Source organism: Parasteatoda tepidariorum, chromosome 5 (assembly GCF_043381705.1).
Source record: "Parasteatoda tepidariorum isolate YZ-2023 chromosome 5, CAS_Ptep_4.0, whole genome shotgun sequence".
In the NCBI taxonomy this organism is placed as follows: Eukaryota; Metazoa; Arthropoda; class Arachnida; order Araneae; family Theridiidae; genus Parasteatoda; species Parasteatoda tepidariorum.
Genome location: NC_092208.1, coordinates 36,278,936 through 36,304,819, shown reverse-complemented (window position 1 = coordinate 36,304,819; position 25,884 = coordinate 36,278,936). Strand labels below are relative to the sequence as shown.

Sequence of the window (25,884 nt, the reverse complement as noted above, 5' to 3'; positions counted from 1 at the left end):
TATATATATATATATAGGGGGGGCAAGCTATTTTTACATGAATTTTCTTCTATTTCACACCCTAAAAAAGCGAGAGAAAATTGTGAGCTTGAAATTTTTTCTTTGTGACATACTTCTTTCTTTGTGAGCATGAAATTTTTACTTTGTGACAAGTGACAAAATACTGAATGGCTCAGATAAATCCGAGCCAGTTATTCAGATAATCCAGTACGAAGGACAACAAATAATAAAAAATGGACAAATAAATATTAGTTTTATTAATTGTGTCGTCATATGCTTGTCAGTTTCTGTGTATGATTTCGTAGTATAGTTCAGAACTGATTCACTAATTATTTTCTTTTTCACTCAATCCGTACGAAAATCGGGCATTGAACTAGTTTTTCATAAAGTTTCATCTGCAAGCAACAAGAAATTCCATCTCCTTAACAATATGATCTGGAATGCCTATTTTTTTATGGGAATTTGTCAGAAATCGCTTATTAATTGTACATTTAAACGTGTTTGGCTGCATTGATATCTATCTTTAATTTACTGACATTTAAGTAGATAGTCTATCTCCTTTTATTAAACAAATATGCTTAGAAAATAGCTTTATAGCACACTAAATATAATGAATTTCAATCATGGTTTTTGTGTTTTAGGACTGCTATAATGAATGCCAATTAAATACTAGCTTAAAAATATATGGTTGTCTAAATTCTGCGTTGAGACCATATTCAATGGAAAGCAACACCTGTGCTATGGATTCCTTTAGTATGTAAAAAATTAGAATTTAAGCTATTTTTTATTATCTTTCTTGTGTATACTATTACTATAATTTTGATAACAAAGAATTAGCATATTGAACTTTGAACCGTTACTTATCATTAACTTGTTACTTTGTCAGTTTTAAACTTCCATGGAAAAATGAGATGATTATTAAGTATATTTTAGTTGAATTCTTCCACTAATGAGATTAAAACCTTTTAGCTTAAGTTACCCTGACAATCATGGTAAACCTGCATACTTGGTATTTTTTTTATCCTTTAAAAAATCTATTTTAAAACTCAACTTTACGGAAATTTTTCTTACAGTGGTGTAAAATGAGTGAATGAAGACCATAAAGAATTTTAAAAAATTACTTTTTGTTATCTTTTTCATATGATTATATTAAGATATATTTATCAACATGAATCATTTTTCTCAGAAATCATTTAACGGGTCCACTAAACGAATAAGAACTTTTACTCCATTAATTTTGTCTTTTTGTTTATATCAATGCCCATATATTACCTAAATTAATTAAGAATCATTGAAGTCAATGATAGTATGGCGATTTTTTATGGTTCTCCGAGCTGATTAGCAGCACTTAATAGCATTTTAAGTTTCCAAGATGAATTGTTAAATTACTTGGGAAGTTAATGTTTGTGATTTTAGTTCGATTATTGCTTAATAAATAATTTTCTTACATCACCAATAAATAGAAATTTTTCTGAAAATCAGCGTCAATAATTAGTGGTCTAACATGATCAACGACAAAGCGCTCAGTGTAAGGTCGGTGCCGATTAAAATCCAGAGTTAAAAGTTTTATTCCGAAAGTTAAAATTTTAGTACCATTTGCTGCGAATCAGACTAAATCATCAGAAACTTATGTCTGAGATGCGTTACGCTTTTGCAGGAATGACAAATCAGCACTTGTGCCAATAAACAGATTTAAATTGCATTTTTTGATCGGCCAATAAGATACTATAAATCTGGCAATCGATATGGCTTATGACATCTATTTGGCAGATTTTTCAGAGTAGCGGCAAGGAGGAGTACATTTCTTGCTCAGATTCCGAAATTCGTATGATAAAAACAATATCCATTCTCGTGATTTTTTTTCATTTCTTCACGCCCTGAAATTTATACTACAATTACGAGATTGCCTTAGTTCCCTGTTTAGATTGCAAGACTCTTACTTTAAGACGAAAGTTGCTAATTTAGCTGAGAAACTTGCATTTCGAGCGAAGATGTTTTGTCAGCGTCGACAGTGTTAACATGCTGGTATCGGTAAGGTCATCTATTTTGTCAGTGATATCCGAATCGTCAGTGAGAGCTGCCAATAATGTTAGGACATGGAGATTCTCAAGCCGCAAATATTTTAAAAGAGGAGTGCCCACGTTACCGCCTGCTAATCTCTTCATGTGAGTTGGGAAGAACACCTATTTCCTGCCCTTGCAAGACCATTCTGATTTTTGATTCTTCACTCACTGAGTACAATTCAATGAATCATCTTTTATTAGAGTTTTGTTTGTATTTGTTAGCCTTGAGACAATATCACTATTTCAGTTTAGGACATTGGAGAAAACGATTGAATTTTTTGTCATCGTTTGATATTTTTTCTAAAGTGCTTCGAGTCTGGTAAACTACAAGGCAGGGTTTGATTTCCAAAACCATGTGTCGAAAGCTAAACGAAAAAGAGAAAAAGCTAGTAGTAAAGCCATTTCAGTTTTAGCTTGTTTTCGGGTGGAGTAAATCTACTCTCTTCTTCAAGTTGTTCAAGAATATCCACTTTTTCTCAAGAGAGAAACAGTTTTATATACTATATTCTATAATTGTAAATAAAAATTTTATTTCAAAAATCTCGATGGTTGCAGAGATTTAATGTTTCTTGAAAAAAATGGTACCAGTTTTCGATCTTTCAGCCCTGTCTAAAACGGAAACGTTTTTGCTGAAACGTGAGCGATTTGATTTTCTTCGGCAGTTTTATTAGGTATGGTGAAAAACAAAACAATTAAAAGTAATTTATTCAAATAATTAGCAAATTTAGTCAGAGAGGATTAGAAAAGAGAACAACAGCAGAATATACACATGAATATTTATACTACAACAAATTTTGCCATGATTAATTATAGAAAAGATTTTAACATTAATTAACAATGAAAAAGATAAAGACACAGAAGATTTAGTAAACTTTTCAGCGCAATACCCTTAATATAAACTAATGAAAAGACTCACTGAAACAGTTTGCTAATCCATATCCAAGAGTAAATGTAAACCGTATATCCATTAAGCACGTTTTTCCGCATTTTGAGTTTCCGGTCACCAATTTAACATTAACTATAATTTTAATAAGCCGATATATATAAAAATTAAATGACAGTCTGAGTGTGCGTCGTTTATAGACTCGTAAACCAATCGGCCAAAGGTGATGAAATTTGGCGTACAGACAATTCGAAGCACAAGGAAGGTCACTGTTGACATTAAAACATTCTATGACGAACCATTCTAGTGACAAGCGAAATGTGATTTTCTGATTGGTTATGCGTTTGCCATTGTCTTAAATTTTACTGTAGACGATTCGACTTTTAAAACATTTAAAGATGAAATCAGTGACGCTTGCTAGCTTATAGCTTTATTTGATCTTAAAAAGACTTCTTTGTATGGTCATTAATATTACCCATTGGCAAAATGGGTGACGTTTTGGGTTTGACAGCATGTGCACTTATTTGAACGTCATCACACTTCCGACTGTGTTCAAGAGTAATAGTAAACATGCGTCGTCATTGCGTGCGTTGTTATGGCGACCGCAGCTGATTTTCTTTTTCTGTTCACTAGCAGACATTTTAAATGTATTTACATAACAATAACTTAAAGTATTCTTATATTCTTTTTATTATTAGTTTATAATTACTGGTTTGACGGGGATTTCAGTATAAATATGAATACTGAAGAAGGAAAAGTATTTTGTGAAGTCTTGAAACACGGATTTGAAAACCAATCCTACGACAATCATCAATTAAGACAGTTTTTGCAACAAATGATTTAAAATGTTGTGGCGTTTAACGGAGTCAATCCAAAAAGAAAAAGCATTTGCCCAATGGGTAACCCATTTGTCCAATGGGTAAAGCATTTGTCCAATGGGTAACCCATTTGTCCAATGGGTAAAGCATTTGCCCAATGGGTAACCCATTTGTCCAATGGGTTGAGCATTTGTCCAATGGGATCGCAATTAGGCGATCATAACTTTTTCCTTTGTTTTGCTTTGTTTATCTTTTTCAAAATTATTTTCTAATAGGTGAAGCGTTAGTCATTGCAAATACTTTCTATTCTCTATGTCAGATTAATTCAGTGAACAACATTAACGTGTAACGTTCGAAATTACTATTTCGAAAATCTGATACCACCTTTATTTTTCTTATAAAAGAAATTCTTTTGAAATGTGTTTCTTAAAACTTAATATAACATGAAATCAACGGTAATTAAATTGAAAAAAAAAATAGTAATGTATCCAATAGCAAAATAAATGCTACTAATTCATTTCGGAGAAACTTAAAAAATCGCCATTGACGTCAATGATTCTTAATTAATTTAGATAATATATGTACATTGAAATAAGCTAAAAAGCAAAATTAACGGGTTAAATGTTCTTACTCGTTTAATGGAATCGTAAAAAATTGGCATACTGTTATTGAATTCAATGCTGCCTAGTTAACGTTGTTAAATTGAANCTAGACCGATAATCACCCCTTTTAACCACAAATTGAAGTGGAAAGGGGAAAGCATACCTTTTGTCCGACCCTCGACACTTTTCGTGGCATCTTTCTAAAATGTGTCTGCCGCTTGTAGTAAGAAACTAAGAGAGAGGGGAAACGCCAGGAGGGTTAATTAATTTAGATAATATATGTACATTGAAATAAGCTAAAAAGCAAAATTAATGGGTTAAATGTTCTTACTCGTTTTATGGAACCGTAAAAAATTGCCATTCTGTTATTGAATTCAATGCTGCCTAGTTAACGTTGTTAAATTGAAATTAAAAAAAATGACCTAACCACTGAAAAGGAAAGATAATGAAAAAATATACTTATTAATGTTGGGGATATTATTATTCACCATATTATTGATACCAATAACGCTTAGTTAATTTAAGTATCATACATTAATTCTAATAAAAAAAGAAGTCATGTGCTAAAGAGCAAAATTTATAAAAAAAAGGTTAATTGGAAATTCATTTAGGGGAACAATATGCAGATGACAATTAATAATATGTACTACTGGTAATATGGTAATTGGAGAACTATTAATAAGAATTCTGCAATAGGAATGCCGTAGTTTTAGAATATATTTTTCAGTGGTAGCAAAGTTTAGTGTAGTAATATTTTAATGAATTTTAGAATTAAAAGAACTGCTTCCACTACTTTAAATATTTTAAACGGTAAACTAGAAATTGATAAATAAATGGGCATGCTCCAAAGACGGACTTTCAAAAATTCTATTTGTATTTAAAATTTCGGCTTTAGTTTGCTGCCACTGATAAATCCGTTTCGCACAAAACTCAAATTTTGAAGGATTATAAAATATGCAGCAAATGTACTAATTTCGGTATTTAAAATTATATTGATATATTTGGTCATTCTTAAAATTTCACTCTTACTAAGCAATTTTAAAACTGATACTGTAAGAAATATGTGTGTTACGTCTTTTTGAAAGAGATTTGTATGGAACAAAATTTCTTGATAGCGGTAAATTTCGAATATCATGAGTAAGCCGCGATCAATATCATCACTCCAAATGATGCTAAATACAGTGAATCTCTATTCTGATGAGATAACAACAATAAACATGTTTTTCTTACTATAATAACTCTGAGCCTCGATGGCTCAGGGTATAGAGTGCACGCCTTTCAATGAGGTGAACCAGGTTAGAATCTCTGCGATGAATGGTCGCTACGAATTCCGCATCTGGCTTGCACCGACCACAGTGCTTACGTGAAATATTCACAATAGTGGACGGATTATGGGTTAGTGTCCCCTGGCCGTCAGGCCAACAGTGGGAGGTTTTCGTGGTCTTTTTCTTCATGTAACTCAAATACGGGTTAGTTCCATCAAAAAGTCCGCCATGAAGGCAAATTTCGCCCAATACTTGATATAGAAGTTCCCTTATCTTCTAGATTGGGTTCAAAATTACAAGGCTAGGGAGTTGAACATTAGTAGTCATAAACCCAAAATTGGGTCGGCTGTTCAATGACGGTTATAAAATAAGAAATAAAATAAAATAACTTTAGGACCGGGATGGCCTGTAGGGCACTGAGTCCTTGTCCAAGAGGTCGTCGGTTCGATACCGCTGCCCTTAGACTCCCCGTGTATCCTAAGACAATTACACGTTAAAATCTGTCGAGTCACAAGATCCTCCATGTGATGGCAAATCATACCTCTGGGGGTACTGATCCAGGAGTTACCTTGCCTTCTGGATTGGTTCAAAATTACAAGACTAAGGAGTTGAACATAAGTCGTGAACCTAAAATTAGACCAGCTGTTCAAAGACGGTTATAAAATAAAATATAATAACACTTGATCCGCGATGACTCACGAGATAAGGAGCTCGCCTTCCAATGAGGTGAACCGATGCGATGACTGGTTGATACGAATCCGCATCCGGCTTGCACCGATCACAGTGTTAACATGAAATATCCTCAGTGGTAGACGGACCAAGGGTTAAAATTCCTTTGCCGTCATTATAACAGTGGTTTTCACTGTTTTCTCTCCATTTAATGCAAATGCAGGTTAGTTCCATCAAAAAAATCCACGAAAATAAAATTTCTCCCAATACCTGAACGAGGAGTTAATATTATACATATATTTATCGTTATATATATATATGTACACCGAAGAGCCATTACACTAAGACCACCCTGCTAATGACATGTAGGACCACCCTCAAAACTGCTACCACCCGCCGTGGCGTTGATTCCACAAGGTGCTGATTGGTAGTCTGAGGTATCTGGTACCAAGCACTCACCAACTGGTCCTGCAATTCCCTTACAATGCGAGGGGGTAGCGTGGCAGCACGAATTTGGTTTTCCAAGTAAGACCACAAATACTCTATTGGATTAAGGTCAGGTGATTTGGGGGCCAGACTTGAAAGTCACTGGAATGTTCCTCGACGATTCGACCCCTTATGAGATGGTGTATTATCCTGTTGGTAAACACCTTCCCCGGCAGGAGAAACTGTTGCCATGAATGGGTGAACCCAATATATATTGTTGCATGAATGGGTGAACCTGGTCTGCAACTATGTTTAAGTAGCTTACAGACGTCAAAGATTGTTCTATGAGGATTATGGGTCATAATGTGCCTGATGAAAACATTGTTTTATGTATGTATATATATATATATATATAGCAATATAAAATATTTTTTCTCAACATTGGTAGTCGTGAACTCAAATTTGGGTAAGCTGGTCAACGATAGTTCTAAAATATAATGACATAAAGCCACCGGGAAGGGAAACAAATAATAATGAATAAAAAAAATTACTTTATTTTCATTAATCGAAGAGCTTAGTGGAAAAACCAGGTAAATAACATTTTTATTGCGATGAAAATCAGGGTGAGAAAAAATGCAGTCTCCAAACAATTTTAGTATTGATGTATCAAAAGACGAGACTAATAGTTATTTGCCTTATTTTACTTATAACTGCCTAATTTGAAAATAAAAATCACGCAAGCATATTAAGACTAATATGGATTAGTTATGTTAAGATAAAAGTAAAAACAAAAATAATTCTGTTACATTAAATATTCCAGCCGACCTGGTGGCCGTGTGGTTAGCGTGCCTGACTGCTGAGCCGCTGGTCGCGGGTTCGAATCCTGCTCAGGGCATGGATGTTTCTTTCTCTCTGTGTTCTATGTCCTTTCTCCTTTGTGTGTGATTGTGTGAATGTGACCCGCCTTATAAACGGGTTTGTGGTTGTGTGACGTGGGCTGCTCCACCACCGNTTTTACTTATAACTGCCTAATTTGAAAATAAAAATCACGCAAGCATATTAAGACTAATATGGATTAGTTATGTTAAGATAAAAGTAAAAACAAAAATAATTCTGTTACATTAAATATTCCAGTCGACCTGGTGGCCGAGTGGTTAGCGTGCATGACTACGGAGCCGCTGGTCGCGGGTTCGAATCCTGCTCAGGGCATGGATGTTTCTTTCTCTCTGTGTTCTATGTCCTTTCTCCTTTATGTGTGATTGTGTGAATGTGATCCGCCTTATAAACGGGTTTGTGGTTGAGTGACGTGGGCTGCTCCACCCCCGTGGCTTCGCCACAGGTGCCCACGGGGTAACGAGAGGAGAGTAGCAGTTCTGGCATTTCTGTGGCCAATGGGACATCCCCCAAGTGCCCGCCATTAAAAAAAACATTAAATATTCCTATATTGAAGTAACACTTTGTTATTTTCTCTGATTCATAAATGAAACTGAAATTTTAACTTATCTGGTTCTTCCACTATACACTTCTATTGGTTGGAATTTGCCTATTAGTTGTGTGCGTCATCTCATAGTATTAGACAGTAATGAGTTATCGATTTTTTTTATTCGTACCATTCGAAGATCAAGTATTCAGCTAGTAGTGAAGATTAATAATTAATACCAATTAACATTGAAAAGAAGTAATTTAATATTTATAAAACGATCCATTAATAAAATTTCAACCTCGAGCTGTCACCTGTGCAGATGCGAAAGCTGTTGCCCGACGAAGGATATACAACCAGCATTTTAGCAAGGCAACAATCCCCGAACTGCCCAAGAAATCTCTCGTCTACAATAGCTAGCCTAGTAGTGAACATTTCAAGGGCATGAAGATCTCACTCACCCATATTAAATTCTATCCCATCTGCAAGTACTGTCCTCATTTGCAACTAACTCCAGACCATGTTTTTGACTGCCAAATCATTATCGGCTCCCTCTTTCAACTTGGAGCACCTCCCATCGAAATTCTTCATGGCCATCGGGCTCCAGATCTTGCAAACCTTGTTATCAAGACTTTTGGAGGACTCTAATCTTTGCTCTAGCATAGACACGACAACAACACAACATTAATAAAATTGTATTTACTAACTTACGAAATATAAAATGAAATTCGGTGCATCATCACGTACCAGTAATATAACGAGCTGTGGAGGGACAATGTTTATGCCCTACGTCATGACAAGTGACAGTTGTAGTTATTTTCGAAGGATGGAACTGCGCAATATTAAGAGCTGTTATGCTAACTATAAAAGATCATAATCTTACACTGATTTTTATTTATTTTCAGTGATATCTGACAATGGAACCTTTGAAGCATTTGATGGACCCGAATTCAAACTAAAACTTGATGAGTGTGTGAAAAAGAATTGTGGACCTGCTTGTTAGTAAGTTTTATTTGTTAAATTTTTCTAAACAACTAATTTTAACTCTGCGGCAAAGTCCCGATTTTTGATTGATTTTTTTTCCACTTAAGTTTCTTAGCCATTTTCTTTTTTATTTTTAGATTTTAGGCACCTAATAGGTAATTAATTAGACAAACAATGAATTAGTTCACTTCCTTTTGTGGCATTGTAAATTATTATTTTGAGCTTATCTGAAAACTTAATTCTACCAAAAATGTCTGTATTTTTACATTTAAAAGTGCAATATTAATTACATAGCATCGAAATTAAGAATATTTTATTATTTCTTTGAAGTCAGCTCACTTTGACAGAATAGAATCGGCACACAATATATTCAGAACATCAATAAATTATGAGCAAGAGTTAGCAGTGTGTGGCTTATTCCTCAAGGTCCAGCTGCAAGCTAGACCATGTCCAGGAGGTCGTGAATCCGCAAAAAGTCATACAAGAAGAGATGTATTTATATGGTTCTCGCACAAATGCCCCACACATGAGAAGGATATGTTCTGGGGACGCCTGTGCTGACGTGCACTTGATGCACACATGATAAGATTTCTGTCCATCAGTATATATAAGGCTCCCTATATGCCCACTCTTAAGCATGCACACCAATACACTGTCAGTCGATTACAAATCAGCAGTAGTGTAGTTGATAGTTTATTCAAACAAACAGTTGTGTTAGTTCATTAGCAAAGTCATTGCAATACCTATCAAACAAATAAAATATTAAAGACTGTTGCGCACTATATTCCAATTATCACATCAGTATAACAGTATCAGTATAGCGGAATAATAAATTACGGAAACGTCTGAATCACACAATTATTTTTATTTTCTTTACAAAGTAGATTATGCTCTCTCTATCATTTGTATTGTGCTTCATAATTGCACCAATTTTCGAGAAACTGGATAAGACAATTTACTCAATCAATAAAAGTATTTATTCGCTTAAATATCAATAACATCGTACCAAGATTCTAAGCAATGATCATTATTAATTCCGTGCAGTTTCTCATCAACCGTTATCTATGGATCAGAGAAGCGGGCTCCAACCCAGAAATAAGAAAAAATGCAGATTACCTGGGAAAGAAAAATTCTTAGAACTATTTTTGGACCTGTCAGAGAGGGAGAAGGCGATTCAATTTTGAAATTGCAAGACCATTTAAAGAAAAAGATATAATTAATTGTGTGAAAGCAAGGAGAATTCAATGGCTAGGACACCTTGAGAGAATGGAGGAAAACGGAGACACTAAGAAGACATTCAAGGGGCAGTGCCAGGGCCAAAGGAAAAGAGGAATTAAGGTCAAAAGATGGTTTGACGAGGCGGAAAAAGACCTTAAGACTCTAAAAGTCCGAAACTGGAAACAAAGACAGGCGACTTTGGAGGAAAATTGTTAGTGAGGCCATGGTCCAACATGGACTGTAATGCCAGGGAGTTAGTTAGTTAGTTAGTTTCTCATCAGCCATTTTGTGACACAAACACAATTTATCACATCTATCGGATATTAGTACAAAATGATCTAAATTTTCCCTTGATAATAGTTTTTTTGCAGTTCAAAAGATGGTTACAATACACTGGATATTTAGAACATAGTTACAATGCACTGGATAGTCACACAATTACACTGTTTTATACCATTTCTTTAAAACCAACCATTACACGGCACTGCCCGTTGCAGTCCCCAGCGAAGCTCCAACCCTAGCATTTATTAAATTCAAAATATTCAAAATATTACATCGAATGCTAAAATGTAACATAATTTAAAACAACAAAATATAAATCTATTGAACATAATATAAAATTTACTTCCATAACATTTGTGACGTGCTGTCTGTTAACTTCATGTCTGATTGGTGTTAGGCACAGTTTTGATACTGACTATGCAGAAGCTTTGATTTGTATGGAAATCAGAGTCTCCTACCAGAGGCGCAAGCTACGATAAACATTTTTTTCTTCAAATAAATAGAATCAGCATCAAAGAAACAAGCAAAATATTTGGATAAAAAGAAAAATAAATTGTAAACAATGTTAAAATAAATAAATAAATACAAATAAAATAGTTGAGACAAACAGAAGGGAGTCTCGAGAAATGACGCAATCAAAAAAGGTATTCAAAATAATCATTGAAACAGATCATTCAATATGCCAAGATCATTCAATATGTATTCATAAAGTAAGAAGGTCAGGAGATTAAAAAAATATTAGAAAAACAGCTTAAGTTAAAAAATATTTAAAAATTTGTTAAAATTTGTTTATCAAAAAACATTACCTTAATTACTTTTGATAAAATGTTCGGATTTTCAATGGTTTAGCACTCAATCTTAATATTAATAGGGCCTAAATTTAAATATTTTAATTAGTAAATTAATTAATTTAGGAGTTAAGCTGAGTCACGACATTAGACAAGCTTCGAATTAACATATACACATGTATTTTGTATCCTCAAACTATATGACATCAACACACAGAATATTTGCATTATTGTAATATAGTGCAATAGTCATCAAAAAACAGTCGAAAGCTTCGGCCCCTTAATGCTAATTTCCCTTTTTGCGTATTTTGCAATCTTAATGAAGTCATATTTTTAAACATTTATTTCTCAACCTACTCCAAACTCAATGAGCAACTTCCAATTTTAGATTGTGGCATTTAAAATTGCCTAGTTTAAATTGGTGAAAAAATTTGTGTACCTAGCTATTCTAAAAATTTTTAAGCATTAGAAAATTCGATTGTAAAAAAGTAATAAATAATTATAAAGAAGAATATTTTTTTACCTTAAAGGGGTTTTATGATTTTGTCCAATTTTTTTTTATTCACTTCATTAGTTCCGGAGATAATCAAAACACACAAAAAATGTAACTAATATTAAGTGACTAAAATAATAGACGGCTTATTTTGACTGAACAATTGTTACTGAATAGTGAATATTATATTACATATCGCAGATACACCCATATTTTTAAGATCTAGAAATAAAGTTAATCAGGGCATTTTCTTTCATTCTTTATTCATTTATTTTGCTTGATCGACCGCTGGTAAAATTTTTGAAGTTAATTATTTTTTCTCGTTATGTATTTCTTCCAGAGTCTGGGTAGCAATAAAAAATATACCAGACTAAACTGTTGAAAAATATTTTTATTTAGTAATTAAGTTGTAGTAGCTCTTGTATTAAAATAATTTTTTTTTGTTCTCGATCTTTGTTCGTAAATATATATGATTTCGGTTGTTCTATTTTCAGCGAAGAATCCTACCAAGTGATAGAAGATCTAGAAGATGTGCAAAACGAGGCAAGCTTAGGTTTTCATATTAAAATTTTATTTAATATTAAAAACAATTGCTAAAAAGTTTTACCTCATTTGATAAGCATTAACTTAGTTAAATGAGTAATTTGTTTTTTAGAATTCAAATAACCGCTTGTAATTACAGTAATTGTTTACTATATTAATTAAAAGAGAAATACAAATACAATCTATCTATAATATATAAAACGCTAATACGTACGTATGTATGTATCAATAAAACCGATGATATTTCTTTTCTCGCGCTGGCAACAGTTTTCATTTTTAATTGATTGGATTCGGCGCGCAAGAGCACGTAGTGAGCAACCAGATAACAATAACCAGAGTGAGCATTATCAGGTTGTTCAATTCAGATTCATGCACTAAAAACATGACAATATTTAATTTAAACTCAATTAGGAATTAATTAATTAATTGAAGTGAGAATGCTTTAAAAGGCCGCTGTTGAATTGATATTTTTCTACTGGGAGCTACCTAAACGTCTAAAAAACGTTTAAGTGTTTGTATTGAATGCATTGAATTTTTTTATATTTCGCGTTTATTTATGCATTGAATTTTCACGCTTTAAAATGCAGAATATTAGTGAAGCAATATTTGATAATTTATTTTGCTAATATGTTTCTTATTTAGCTAATGTTTTGATTTTTTCACCATGTACAATCTAAATAGCTAATATACTTTTTTAAAAGCCAATAAGAACATTGGTAGAATTCTTCTACATAAGTACAATACTATGTCTTTGATGATAAAATACTATGTCTTTGATGATAATATATTATGTCTTTGTGCTAGAACATTGTGTTCATTGGCGAGCGAGCGCAGCGAGCCATGGTTCACGGCGTGAACCACATAGGATTGCGTAGCATTTCTCGGGGGTTGGCGAGTGTTAGCGAGCAGGGGGCGGCGCCTCCTAGTGTTTTATGAAAAATTAAAAAAGAAATTTTTTTTAAACTTATTTTTCAAGAAGTTAATCGTGCAAAAAAAGAAAAACATGAATAACCTTTGATCGAATGTAAGAATTTTTACAAACTGAGCTACTTCCTTATAGGTTCAAGATATAAACAATATTTTAATGTAAATCTGGCATACAATTGTACTTCCTCTAAATAAATATTTTTTTATGAATTTGGAACTCGCTGAATTTTGCTGTTTGTGCAGCAACCTGGAAAATCTGGTCCAATAGTTTAATAAAGGGAGCAATCGACAGTTTGAACTATTTTTTTTTTCATTTTTGTAATTTTTTTTGTTCTTTTAGTTCGAATTTTACTTCTTTAAACGTACACAGTAAACATTTTAGATTCTATACTATCAAAGACATCGGCTCAGCCTTTAACTTAAATACTGGTATTTTGAGCCATAAGACGAAAAGTTGCTGCAGTTTTAATAAGGTGTTGAATTGGATCAAATTTCTGCTCAAAATGAATTATAATATTGCGCACTTGCTTGTAAAATGTACGACAATATAGTTCAATTTAGCATTTGGTTATGGTTGCAAATAATTTGTAGGATAATATTATTTAACGCTCTACAGTGCATTAAGAATAGTTTACTGAGGTCAGAGTTAGTGCATGGAAATATTTTACAATAGGCAGTAAGGCATAAAACTCATTTTGATTTCATCCAAATTTTATTAGGTTTTTGGCCCTTGGTGCACTTTATTTTGTGTTTTCTTTCTGAATTTCAGCTATTGAATTAAATTTTTATTAACAATATTTTATTTATATGTTTTTTTTCAGGGCAAATGTAATAAACATTCGAAAAATAACAAGCAGCAGAAGCAAAAATCAAACCTAATGTAAGACAGCTAATAATTTTAAACTTTCCAAAATACTCTAAAATTTAAATTTTAGATTAAGAATTTTCAATATGTCGAGAACTTTCTCTGTTAGTAAGAACTTTTTTCAGGAATGTTTAGTAGACGTCTTAGAAAGTATTTTATGCCCGGATGATCGTTCCCTAACCGGTTTGTTTTCCGGCTACGATGTCATTAAGATAGCTGTGGTTTGACAGCGAAACATAATCATTTTCAAAAAGGAAAAAAGAAAACGAGTAACTGTGCTTATGTAGTAGTTTTATTCATATGTTGAAGGAAAGGCTTATAAAAAACTCGGAATCCTAAATAGAACACTTACCTCAAAAATCACATCTACCAACCAATATTTAAATATTTTAAAACTGTTTATAGAGCTCAAATCTCCAAAAAATTTCGTTGAGAATAAGCTGATAAGAAAGATTATTTTGAAAGAAAATTTTTGAAGTCCAATTTTTATTATCTCGGAAAACGTCATTGTAGGTGATAGATTATAGACTACCTGAATACCGGTTGTCCGAACTTGGTAAAAAGGAGTAAATAATTAATAAATCGCTATTTATCAGCAATATAAAATTGCACAAACAACGACAATACGAAAACACGAAAACAACAATACGAAATTGTGCATAAAATACATACCAACACAATTAATAAAACTGAAATAAATTCCTTTTCTTTTCAATTTATTATAATTTGTTGCATTCCCTTTAGTCTCTCGATATTAAATAAAACTCGTTTTCAGTAGTTCATCTTATCAAAATAAAGAATACGGCATTCAGTGTCTTTTGGCATGAGGCTTTTTATTGAGGCCAACTCATCATAGCCGAAATTTAACACAATCATTATTTTTCTCCTATCATCATTTACTTCTTCCTCTTGAATTCGAGGGGCTGTAAAAAACCTCTCTAAATATCATTCGTATTAAGACTGCAGAGTATTAGTTTCATTTAAATAGGCACCAACTGTACTAATACCTATATCAGTATATTAGGTACTTTTTTAAACTGCACTAATTACCATACTACTGATGCTGACTGTTAACAAATTAAATATCGGCGAAAATAATGAAATGATGATTTTTTTTACGTATCACCTAAAAGAATTAGTACCATTTTTATATTAAATTTTCTATTTAGTATGGATTTTATTTTTTCAACTTAATATTAAATAATATTTCTAAAATAAATTAAGCATCATTATGGTTGAAAATAGCATAGCGATTGTTTGTTTCTCCCAAATGAATTAGTAACATTCTTAAATTGATTGCGCTTTTTAGTATGTAGCTTATTTTCAATCAGAACATATTATCAAACTCAATTGAACATCATTTTTTATTTTTTTTTTATTTTTATTTAAACGACTTAAAAATCCTCATGCACCACAAAGTATAGCATGAGGCTTATAGTTGTAAGTAGAAAACAAAAAGAAGAAAAATTTACAAATTTACATTAAAAAGAAAAATTCCTCAAGGCCGCAAGACTTTCAATACTTTTGACCAGTTCTGATAAGACAGGTGGCCAGCAAATAGAAAGACGTCTCAAATCAGTCTTTAAATTCATCCGGGCACTCGCATACAGACTACAATGAAGAAGAATATGTTCAGCATCTTCATCAGCATCACCGCAAGCACAAATTCCACTGGTCTGCAGATGGAAACGAAATAAATATCTCTTAAAATTTCCATGGTNATACTTAATGTATAATCTCTCGATGCGAGAGTATCTGATTTGATCCCTTATGGGGATTTCTTGTTTGTATGTGAATATGGCCATTATCCATCATATTAATTCTGATAAGTAAATAAAATTTTCACTAAACGATTTATATCAATATCCTGAGGATAATCATTTTACTACTTCCATAATCAAGATATTTTAATAAGGCCAAGACAATTCATGATGATCACCTCCACCAAAACTTTCACCACATCAATATTTTTTCTATTGATGTTAAATATCATATTTTTTAACATAAAAAATATTGGTGTTTCTTTTGTTTCTGATCAAAATAAAAATGAAATGAGATATTCAGCAAAAATACTTCAAGACTAATTTTACATCACCAAAAAAAAAAAAAAATTTTTTTTTGAGTGCATAATTTTAAAAATAATTTTCTCATAAGTTAAATTGTCTTATTTTTCAATACAGAAAAATAATTCGAGTGTTTTTTTGGTTTTGGTTAGTAGGAAAATTAAAAGTGATTTTTAATCAAAATACTTAAGATTGTTTTGTAAAAAAAAACTTAATAAAAACAACTTTTTTTTACCACAAATCTTTTCCTCTTGACGTGAATTGTCATATTTTTTAAGATGAAGAAGAAAAAGGGTATTTTTTTTCTTTAGATCACTAAAAAGTACGAAGTTATATTTAGCAAAAATACTTTAATATTTTTTACAGCACAAAGGAACTCTCTTGACCTAAATTTTTTTCTTTGTTAAGCTGTTTTTTATTAATCAGTGAAGAAGTGAAAAGTGCTTTTTAGCCAAGATAGTTAAAGAGGTACGAATTTTATTTATTTACTCTCTCAAAATTTTGTCATGCATGGCTCAAAGTCATGCTTTTTAATGCTAAATATTCAAAAAGGTAGTTTTTTGTTTTTGGTCATTAAAAGAATAAAAAGTGGGGTTTTATTTTTATCATAAAAGTTGAAACATTTTATTACCCAATAACAGTATTTTTTGCGTATTGTTAAATGTCACATTTTTTTCAGAAATTATTAAAATTGTGTTTTTTATTTTCAGTCTTTAAAAATAAAAAGTTGTTTGCAATCCAAAATAACTGAAATTTTGAATAATGCAAATTGACCACATATTTTTTTTCTTATCATTTTCTCAAAAACTTTAATATTTTGTATTGAATCATGAAAAAAAAGTTGCTTTTAGCCAAAATATTCCAAAACAAATTTTAGGCAAAATACCTCTCGAATTGAGGAAAAAACATAATCTTGATTTTTTATTTTAAAAAATAGGACTCGAAAAAATTTAAAATTCTGCGTTTTTATTTAACGTTTTTATTCTACGTTTAAAAAATAACGATAGTGATGGTTTTTATTCAGCTTAAGAAATATTTTTATTTGTTACGTTAAAGTTATAAATCTTATATTGAAAATACGAAAATTAAATCTTGAAAATACGAAAGTAAGCAGAAAAATGTACAGAGAGTACGATAAAGAATGAAGATTTTAACTTTCGATTATAAGTTTGAGAATTACTTTTTAACATACAGAAAAAGAATTTACAAGTCGACCAAGTTTTAGGCCAAAAGAATATAACTTCAAATTTGTCATGGGGGAAGAAATATTAATTCAAGAAGGGAAAAGCACTTGTACAAGATAAAATCAAAATAATGAAAAGCAGAATGTCTGTATACGAAATTTTATATGAAATATTTTAAACGAAACAATTGAATTGCATCCAAAATTACAAAAATGGAAAAGTGGGTACCGTTCATGTGCTAAATCATAGGCACCCATTTTCAAGACTCAGAGACGATTATTCACGTTTGGTTGAGTCTTGAAAATGGCCGCGTATGATCGAGTGGTTGACGCATGTTTACTTTTTCCATCTTTATAATTTTTGTAGCAAATGAAATTTTTGAAGTTTTCAAAACAGCGTTTATGATATTTTTACTTCCAAAAATATTTAGTAATAAGCTGCATCGTCAAAATGTTGAATATTTTTAGTCCCCTGTTTTTAATCATATCGTTTGTTTTACACTCACCAATAATTTTTTTTAGAATTTTTTAGGTTAAAATTTAAAACTTTACGTGCATTTTTTTTCCAGTCACAATATAACTGTGATTATTAATTTGAATGGAATGCCGACCACAACATATTCTTATAGACCAAAAGTTGAGGTAAATATTTTTATTGGTTACTCTATATATGTACTCATATGTCTTTTATGTACTCATAATATATATGTCTACTACTATATATGTCTTTCGAACTATTTATGTCTATATATGAGTTATATATGTCTATATATGTACTATGTATGTCTTTTATGTTATTATGTACTCATAGTACATAAATGTACTACTTTTATACTATTTTTGATGTCTTGAATCTTTTCTGTTCAATCAAGATACCATTAAATTTAGTCATAAAAGTGCTCTGACGTCAAGAAAATATTCCAACAACATGCAGCAATTGATGATTTCTCGCATTCGTGATTACGAACATTTCCATCGTGTTCCTTAAGTTTAAATTTTACTGCGACTTCAGTTTGTCTGATGTAGCAATGGTTACCATGACAACACATATGGTAAATTCCCCAGTGATTACCAAAAATAGAAGGATATCTAAGATACTTAAATTTAAATTTTTTAACAGTCCTAAATTAGACTTTTAAACCAAAATGAGAGAACATATTAGTAATTTTCATTACAAATAGATAAAAAATGGTAAAGCAACAAGTTCTCTGTAAGGTTTAGAAGAAAAGGGTCATTTGGGTCTTGTTAGTCTTGCAATTGCTTTGATTGTAACGGTTAATCTAGATTATAATTCTCCTGAAAAAAAAATCGAAAATAAAAAAGTTATTTAGCCTCTTGCGCAGTTTCTAAGAAATAATTGTTAATATAAGCAATTTGTTTTTGTAGTTGATTTTCTGTAAAACATACTTCATTAATCTTCAAGGAGATTTATCAATCTTATGAAAGTTTCCAAGTTCTTAACAATTATCGCGTCATATCATGTCATTTTATTTTAAAGAAATGGCTTAACAATGGCTTATGACAATGAAATATATTTTTTTAATTTTCTCTAATAAAATAATTTCTTCACTTGAATTCATTTATCGATTTTGTTCAATTAATTACTCAGAATTCTATAAACGCCTTATTAGATACTCTTTTCCCTCAACAAAACTAGACGTCTAAAGATTAGCTCATTTTGGAGGAATCACCTTAAAATCTAGTTTATTAATAATGATAGGAAACTTTTTATAAATATCTTTAAAAAAATGATACAAAAGATGTTGTAATTTAAATACTAAATAATTCTTAATGACTAAATTATATAATAAATAAAATGAAAGGTGTTGATAAAAAGTATGAAAAAATATTATTACTTGTATTTAACTGATACAAAAATATGCTTTTGCTTCCAATTGCGTTTTATTCAATATTAACTATATTGGGCTCTTTATTGTTTTAATATTACATACCCAGATAGTATATTATATAGTAAATTTCATTCCAAAGTGAATTTTTCCTGCCTTCTGTCAGTTTAGGTTAACTGTTCTAAGAAATTACTTAAACCAAAAAAAAATATTCCATAATGAACATTGCTGCATTGTTAGAAATTTCTAGGGAGAAATTGTTAAATTGCAATTTATTTAATTGTTATTTTACCATATTCTAGTCCATATTCTACTATCTTACAAATTACTCAAATAGCCATAAATAAGACGACTTTAAAACTGTTAACTGGGAGCAAAACCGTTCATTAACTGCTTTCACCTAATACGGTTAAGCAACCAGAATTTTATTGTGCCAACTAGGCCTACCTAATGAAGCTGCATAGTTTTATTTCAGATGAGTACATATGATATTAGAGTAGGCTAGTATGTCAATTTTAGACCGACTGAATGGGAGTTCGAGTGCCTGCGCTACATCACAATATTTCCTCCACTCCCTTCAACACATGAAATGCATGCCATGTACTCCCCAATTTATAACCCTTGCCTATTAAAACACGATGCTTTTAATCAGGCATATATGGAAGTATCATTAAGCTGCTTAATACAACAAAGTCTACTATTTTCCATCGCTTACGAACCAATTAAACCACATTAAACTCGCATAAACGGCAGCCCCGTAAAGCTACTAAACTATCTTCAATGTCCAGTTAAATTTCGTTTTACGGTTTTGAAACCATACTACTTTTGAATGGTAAACAACCGTATAGTTTTGTGCATGTTTTTTAACAATACTAGTTATAAACTGTTTCAAAAGGCGTAAATATAAAAAAATGCTCTTTACTGTAAACTTATTAGATGGGAGAGTGACTGAAACTTTGTGGCTGCAATATACTTTTAGAGAATTTCGCAATATCTCGGGAACTTTGAAATGAATTTAAGCCTTTTTGCACAGATTTCTGAAATTTATTTATCCAAAAATAATTCCACTCAAGATTTATTTTTAATATTCTTTAATTATTTTTCATCATTTTTTCATCAGTAGAAACATTTCAGAACTGTACAGTTTTTTTTACATAATTTTAAAGAATGCAATTTAATATGGCAAAATCCAAATGTTAAAAAAGTACTTGAAAAATCAAATTTTAAAATTCGTTTTCTAACGAACTATACTATCGATTTTGCTCAAATTTTGTATAGTATAAAATTTTGTATTAAACTTAATTTTATATTCAGATAAACACAAATTCCATATTAAACTTACATTCTTTAAAAATATGTATAACGATATTATATAAGGAAATTTTACCCTTTATTTTAAAACATAAATTCTGGTGTCTTAAAATGCTGAGTATTTTTTTCTTCGATTATCATTGTGTTTAAGACAACTATAACATTTCGATGATCAAAGCCAATTTGATCATTTGTTGTAGGAATGAAATCTCTGTCAAAAGATAAGCATATGAGTTCAGGACCAGTTCTAACTATAATAAGCAACGTTTGAAACGTATATATTTATATGTATTTTTCAGAATGTGGAGTTTTGGAGTAATATAGGAGGCTACATAGGAATATGGCTTGGGATATCTTTAATTGCTGTGTACGATTTTTTCGATACAATAATTGGTATCCTTTTTCATCTTTATCAGAAGCTTCATGTCAGGGCTAAAAGATTTGTAATACGAATTTTGAACCGTTAAATTTTCTTGGTACAAATAATTGTAAACTTGAAAATCTATCCTGTATAAAAATATGTATTAAATGAATACTTGAATAGTTTTTGAGAGAGTAAATAAAAGTTGCTTCAGACTTTAGAATGCGTTTTGTTTTGTTAATGAACAATTTTCTCTTTCTTCCTTGGCAGAAAAGGTATTTGATGTTTTCAAAATGATACTTTAAAATTTGAGCTTCACTTTCACAGTGTGTTACCATTTTCAATGTATATTTTTAGAATTCTGAAGATTAAAAATGGTACGTTCAGTGCGCAAAGTAAAAAACGGACCACCCTGAATAATTTCTGATCTAATGATCGGATCTTCAAGTTCTAGGAAGAGACTCCAAATATTCTAATTAATTAGTGCAGACGATATTCTAATTCACGAAATCAGACACAAAAACGTACTTTCTATAAATAAACGCACATTATTGTGATGATTTCGAATTTTTGATCCCCAAATTATAAGGGATATCCATAATCTGAGAAACATGATCCCCATTGTTTAGCCAGAAGATCAGTCCAAAGTTTGGACCCCTTAATGTTAATTTTTTCTTTTGCGTGTTTCTCCATATCTCGAGAACTCTTCAAACAAACAGAAAAAGTTTTGCACACAGTTGTAAAATTCATTTATTTAAAAATTCCAAGCAAACTATAACTCTTGGTAAATATTAATTATTCTTCAATATGCTAACTTCAAATGGGGCTGATTTCCATGCTAACCTCAAATATGCTAATCTCTGGGTGACCTCAATAATGCTAATTAATTAATACAGACGATGCTTTTTTACGAAATCAGGCATAACATTGTCCTTTCTCTAAATAAACAAACCCTTTAACGGGTCAAACATTTTTGGCCTCCAGGTGTGCGGTTGAAACTGCGCTGCCAAAATAACTACTTTTAGAGAATTTCGTCAGATCTCGAGAACTTTATACTAAATTAAAGCAATTTTGTAAAGATTTATAAAATTTGTTTATCCAAAGATAATTCCACACAAGATTTTTTTTAAATAATCATTTATTGTTCTTTAATTACTTATTCAATAAAAGTTGAAAAAATTTAGACTTGTAAGGTGTACAGTTTTTTTACATCATTTTAAAGAATGCAATTTTATATTTCAAAATGCAAAGTTTGAGCTAAATTGGTCGAAAAGTCCCATCAAATTTTAAAAAATTTGTTTTCTCAGGAGCTATTCGATCGATTTCGCTTGAATTTTGCAGCATAAAATTTTGTATTAAACTTAATTTTATATTCAAATAAACTCAAATTTTATATTAAACTTACATTCTTTAAAATTGAATGAAATTTCGTAATGAAGGCATGCTTGGGCTAAAAATAGATTGAAGGACAAGAGGTGAATTTAAAAACTGTGAGAAAGTTTTTCGTTTAGAATAATAAATCAAGGAAAGGATTACATTCAATTTCTTATGTTGTTTTCAGTACCAACGAAAGGTAGTGTACGCAACCAAATAATCAAAGTACATTTGAGTTTAACTTTTACTACAATATCAGTATACTTTCTAGAAACGTTCTAAAAAAACAGGGAATATTTTTAACATGATTTTTATAACCGGAAAAGGGTTAATATTGCTATAAAAAGGAAAAATTTATTGATAAACAGAACAAGAAGCTGCTGTCAAAACACAAAATTCATTATGTAAGAATCTTCAGGTCACGACAATATTTATGATGCTAAGTAGGACTTGAATCCAATTTAAATAAAAGCCCAGTTGTTTGGTTGTATTCTGAAAGCTGAAATAATAAAACGAATTCTCAAAACTATAACCGGAATTACTGCCATAAATATTATATCAAAATCCAACAAAATAATAATATCAATAATCTATATATGGATCATTCTCACAAAAACAGTCATTTTCATGTCCCCNCATTACAACTCCCCAAATGGCAGCGCTAGAAAATCGACCAATGATTGCCGCTAAAAATGTCACATGCTAAATTTAGCTCAACATATAGCGCTTTTAAAAACGGAAACGGAAATAACCCGAGAGAGCTGCGGCAATCTCATACTATTTAGTTAGGCAGAAGTGAGTAGTCTTTGTCGATTCGATCTCTATTTTAGTATTTTGTCGAAGGGCTTTTTTTCACGAATCTATATATTACGAATTTATTTGACGATTTTTGACTTATATCACAAATTTATTTGTCCTATTATTGTTATTCATTGTAAAATGAGTCTCAGTCGTGCTGTTACGCTTTAAGATTTTATACTATAGCACATAGACCAACAATCCNACTTGTCATTTATTTGAATTCAAATTTATTTTAAAGACTTAGTATTTACTAAAAAGATGTAATTTTTTTTTTTAAAAAAAAGTTCTTAGAATTTTGTGCATTTGCAATGTACCTAAGTTAGTAGCGAGCGAAGCAAACCATATAAGATCGAGTAGCAATTTTCGGCGGTTGGCGAGCGTCAGCGAGCAGGGGGCGCAGCCCACTAGTAAATATATAATTTCAAAGTAAATATATTACAGAAAAGGAATTGTTGATTATAACTAAGAAAGTAAAATTTTAATACTGGAGGGGTGTTGGAAATTGATCAAAAATTTGAATTTTAGTTTGACGATATTGTGGGTTTGTTTTGCACAGGACGTATGAAAATAATTATATTATTTCGGCAAAAAATATTATATAAATGATTATTAAAAAAATATTATATTAACTAGCGCAGACGATAATTTAAGTTACGAAATGAGGTACAAAATTAAACTTTTTCTGAATAAGCATGCATATTTTTTGACGAATTCAGATTTCTGACCTTTGAAATATATGGAGTAGTCACAATCTGCGAAATATGGTCAGGAAAGCGGCAATTCTTCACTAATTTTAATTATTTTTCTTAAAATTATGGTTGAAAAAAGAAACTTAAAATTGTCAGGAATGCAATTTTTCACTTAATTTTAAAATATTTAATTTTAGATGGAAATATACAAAATTTGAGGAATAGTGTGAAACATCGATTTTTAAGAAAGTGCTATTTCTGAATTTAGATTTCTCAGGGACAATTTGACTCTTTCGTCTTAAATTTATCATTTAAAACTGCATTTTTAAATTGGTTTTAAAAAATGCATACCTTATAATTAAATTTTTTCGACTATAGTGAAACAAACATATAATTATTTTACTAAAATTTTTATTTTGCATAATTTTTGCATAAATTTTTATTTTGCATACATAATACTTGGCCAAAAAGAATTTTATAATTGTGAGCGAAAATTGTTCGATTAACTTAAAAAGTTCCCAAAATATGGCGAAATACACGAAAAGTAAAATGAACATCGCAATTTTTTATCACTCTCCTAACCAAATTATTATGACCATATTTACCAGATTGCGGCTGCTCTCTATATTTATAAATATCAGAAATCCGAAGCTTTGGAAAGAAAAAGTACGTTTATACAGAGAAAGTACGTTTTTGTACCTGATTTCATAATCGTCGCATAAATTAAATAGCATATTTTTTTTTTTTTTTATAACCGACATTTGGCAGCTGACTCAATTTCGGGTTCCATCACAAGGATTCGAACCCGACACATCTTTGGAAGGCGAACGCTCTATCCCCTGAGCCATCGCTGCTCTTACACCCAAATTAGGTCCCCCACGGCTCTAATTAATTATCATATATGAGGTCAGAGTCACGAACCATTAAGAACGTGAAGATTTGATTATTAGATCAAAGGTTATTTAGGGTAGTCCGGTTTCTACTTGAACACTTTACTTCCTTCATTTGTCCATCTAGTAGACAATATTACCTAGGCATTGAAAAATAGCAAAAAGCTTATTTTACGAAAATTATTTGACTTCTAAATAATGGAACCATTTAAATTGTTTTATAGAAACAATGTTGTCTAGAAAAATAAAGCTTTTACCAATTGATAAGCAATATAAATTGCTTTCTATGAAACTACATCCGCTGCGTTATCTTTACAAATATCGAATATATGTTTTAACTGGTCATTTTTTCTCTTTGGCCTTCTAACCTAGACCTACCTTTAATAGAGATGAGTTCCTGTTTTAAATTATAAATTAAAAACAAGTTCTTTCATTTCCTCATAAGATCCGTTCCTTGAATTATCTTTAATACTGCAATTCAGTTAAATTCTTTAACTGCCCAAAAATTCCAGTTACACAATATCTTTCGTTCACGATTTAATCAATGCTACTTATGCAATGATCAAATATGATTTTAGATATATTACATTAGAATTTATTTTATAGAAGGTGAAACAATAAAAAGAAATTGCTGATTTTTATCTAAGCTGCTTTCCTTCATACGTAATAAAATTTATTTACTCCGCAAGTTACGATTTTCTATTAAAAATTCGAAATTAAAATAAATTAAAATATAATAAATAATAAATTTCCAATTATTGTAATTGGTCACCTTGGGTTGGATTACATTCCAGATATTTTTGAGGCAAAACTTTGTTATTCCGAATTTTCGGAGCATGTAGACTTCCACTGAAAAGTAATTATGACGCTTTAGATTGCTTGCGATCGTTATCGAAATGCAATTTCTACGAAATCGATTTAAGCTATTTTTTTTAATCTATTTTTCGTCTTACAGATATAAAATAAGATTTTTGTATTACAAATATAAAATTACAAGACTTTCTCGTATCGGTGTATCAATATAAGAGGAAAGAGTGGGTGATGCTTATTGATTACTTATTTAGTATCTGCACAGTTTAGAAAGCTAAAACTATGACTTTCAATAAGGTAGTTCTCTTA

General features: G+C 30.9%; 1 protein-coding gene and 1 long non-coding RNA gene across 2 annotated transcripts in view; both read left to right on the top strand.

The window, feature by feature from the left end:
* Positions 1-12,508, top strand: part of LOC107445175 (uncharacterized) — an 82,904-nt gene extending 70,396 nt beyond the window's left edge. The window contains exons 19-21 of the mRNA XM_071181030.1: positions 642-753; positions 9,052-9,148; positions 12,406-12,508. Of these exons, the coding sequence (XP_071037131.1) occupies positions 642-753; positions 9,052-9,148; positions 12,406-12,508 (312 nt within the window). The remainder of the gene's footprint in view (positions 1-641; positions 754-9,051; positions 9,149-12,405) is intronic.
* Positions 12,509-14,122: 1,614 nt separating this feature from the next.
* LOC107445193 (uncharacterized) lies at positions 14,123-21,196 on the top strand. Its single transcript, XR_001584220.3, has 3 exons — positions 14,123-14,261; positions 18,062-18,134; positions 20,950-21,196. It is a non-coding gene; the product is annotated as an uncharacterized lncRNA (long non-coding RNA).
* The last annotated feature ends 4,688 nt before the right edge of the window (positions 21,197-25,884 follow it).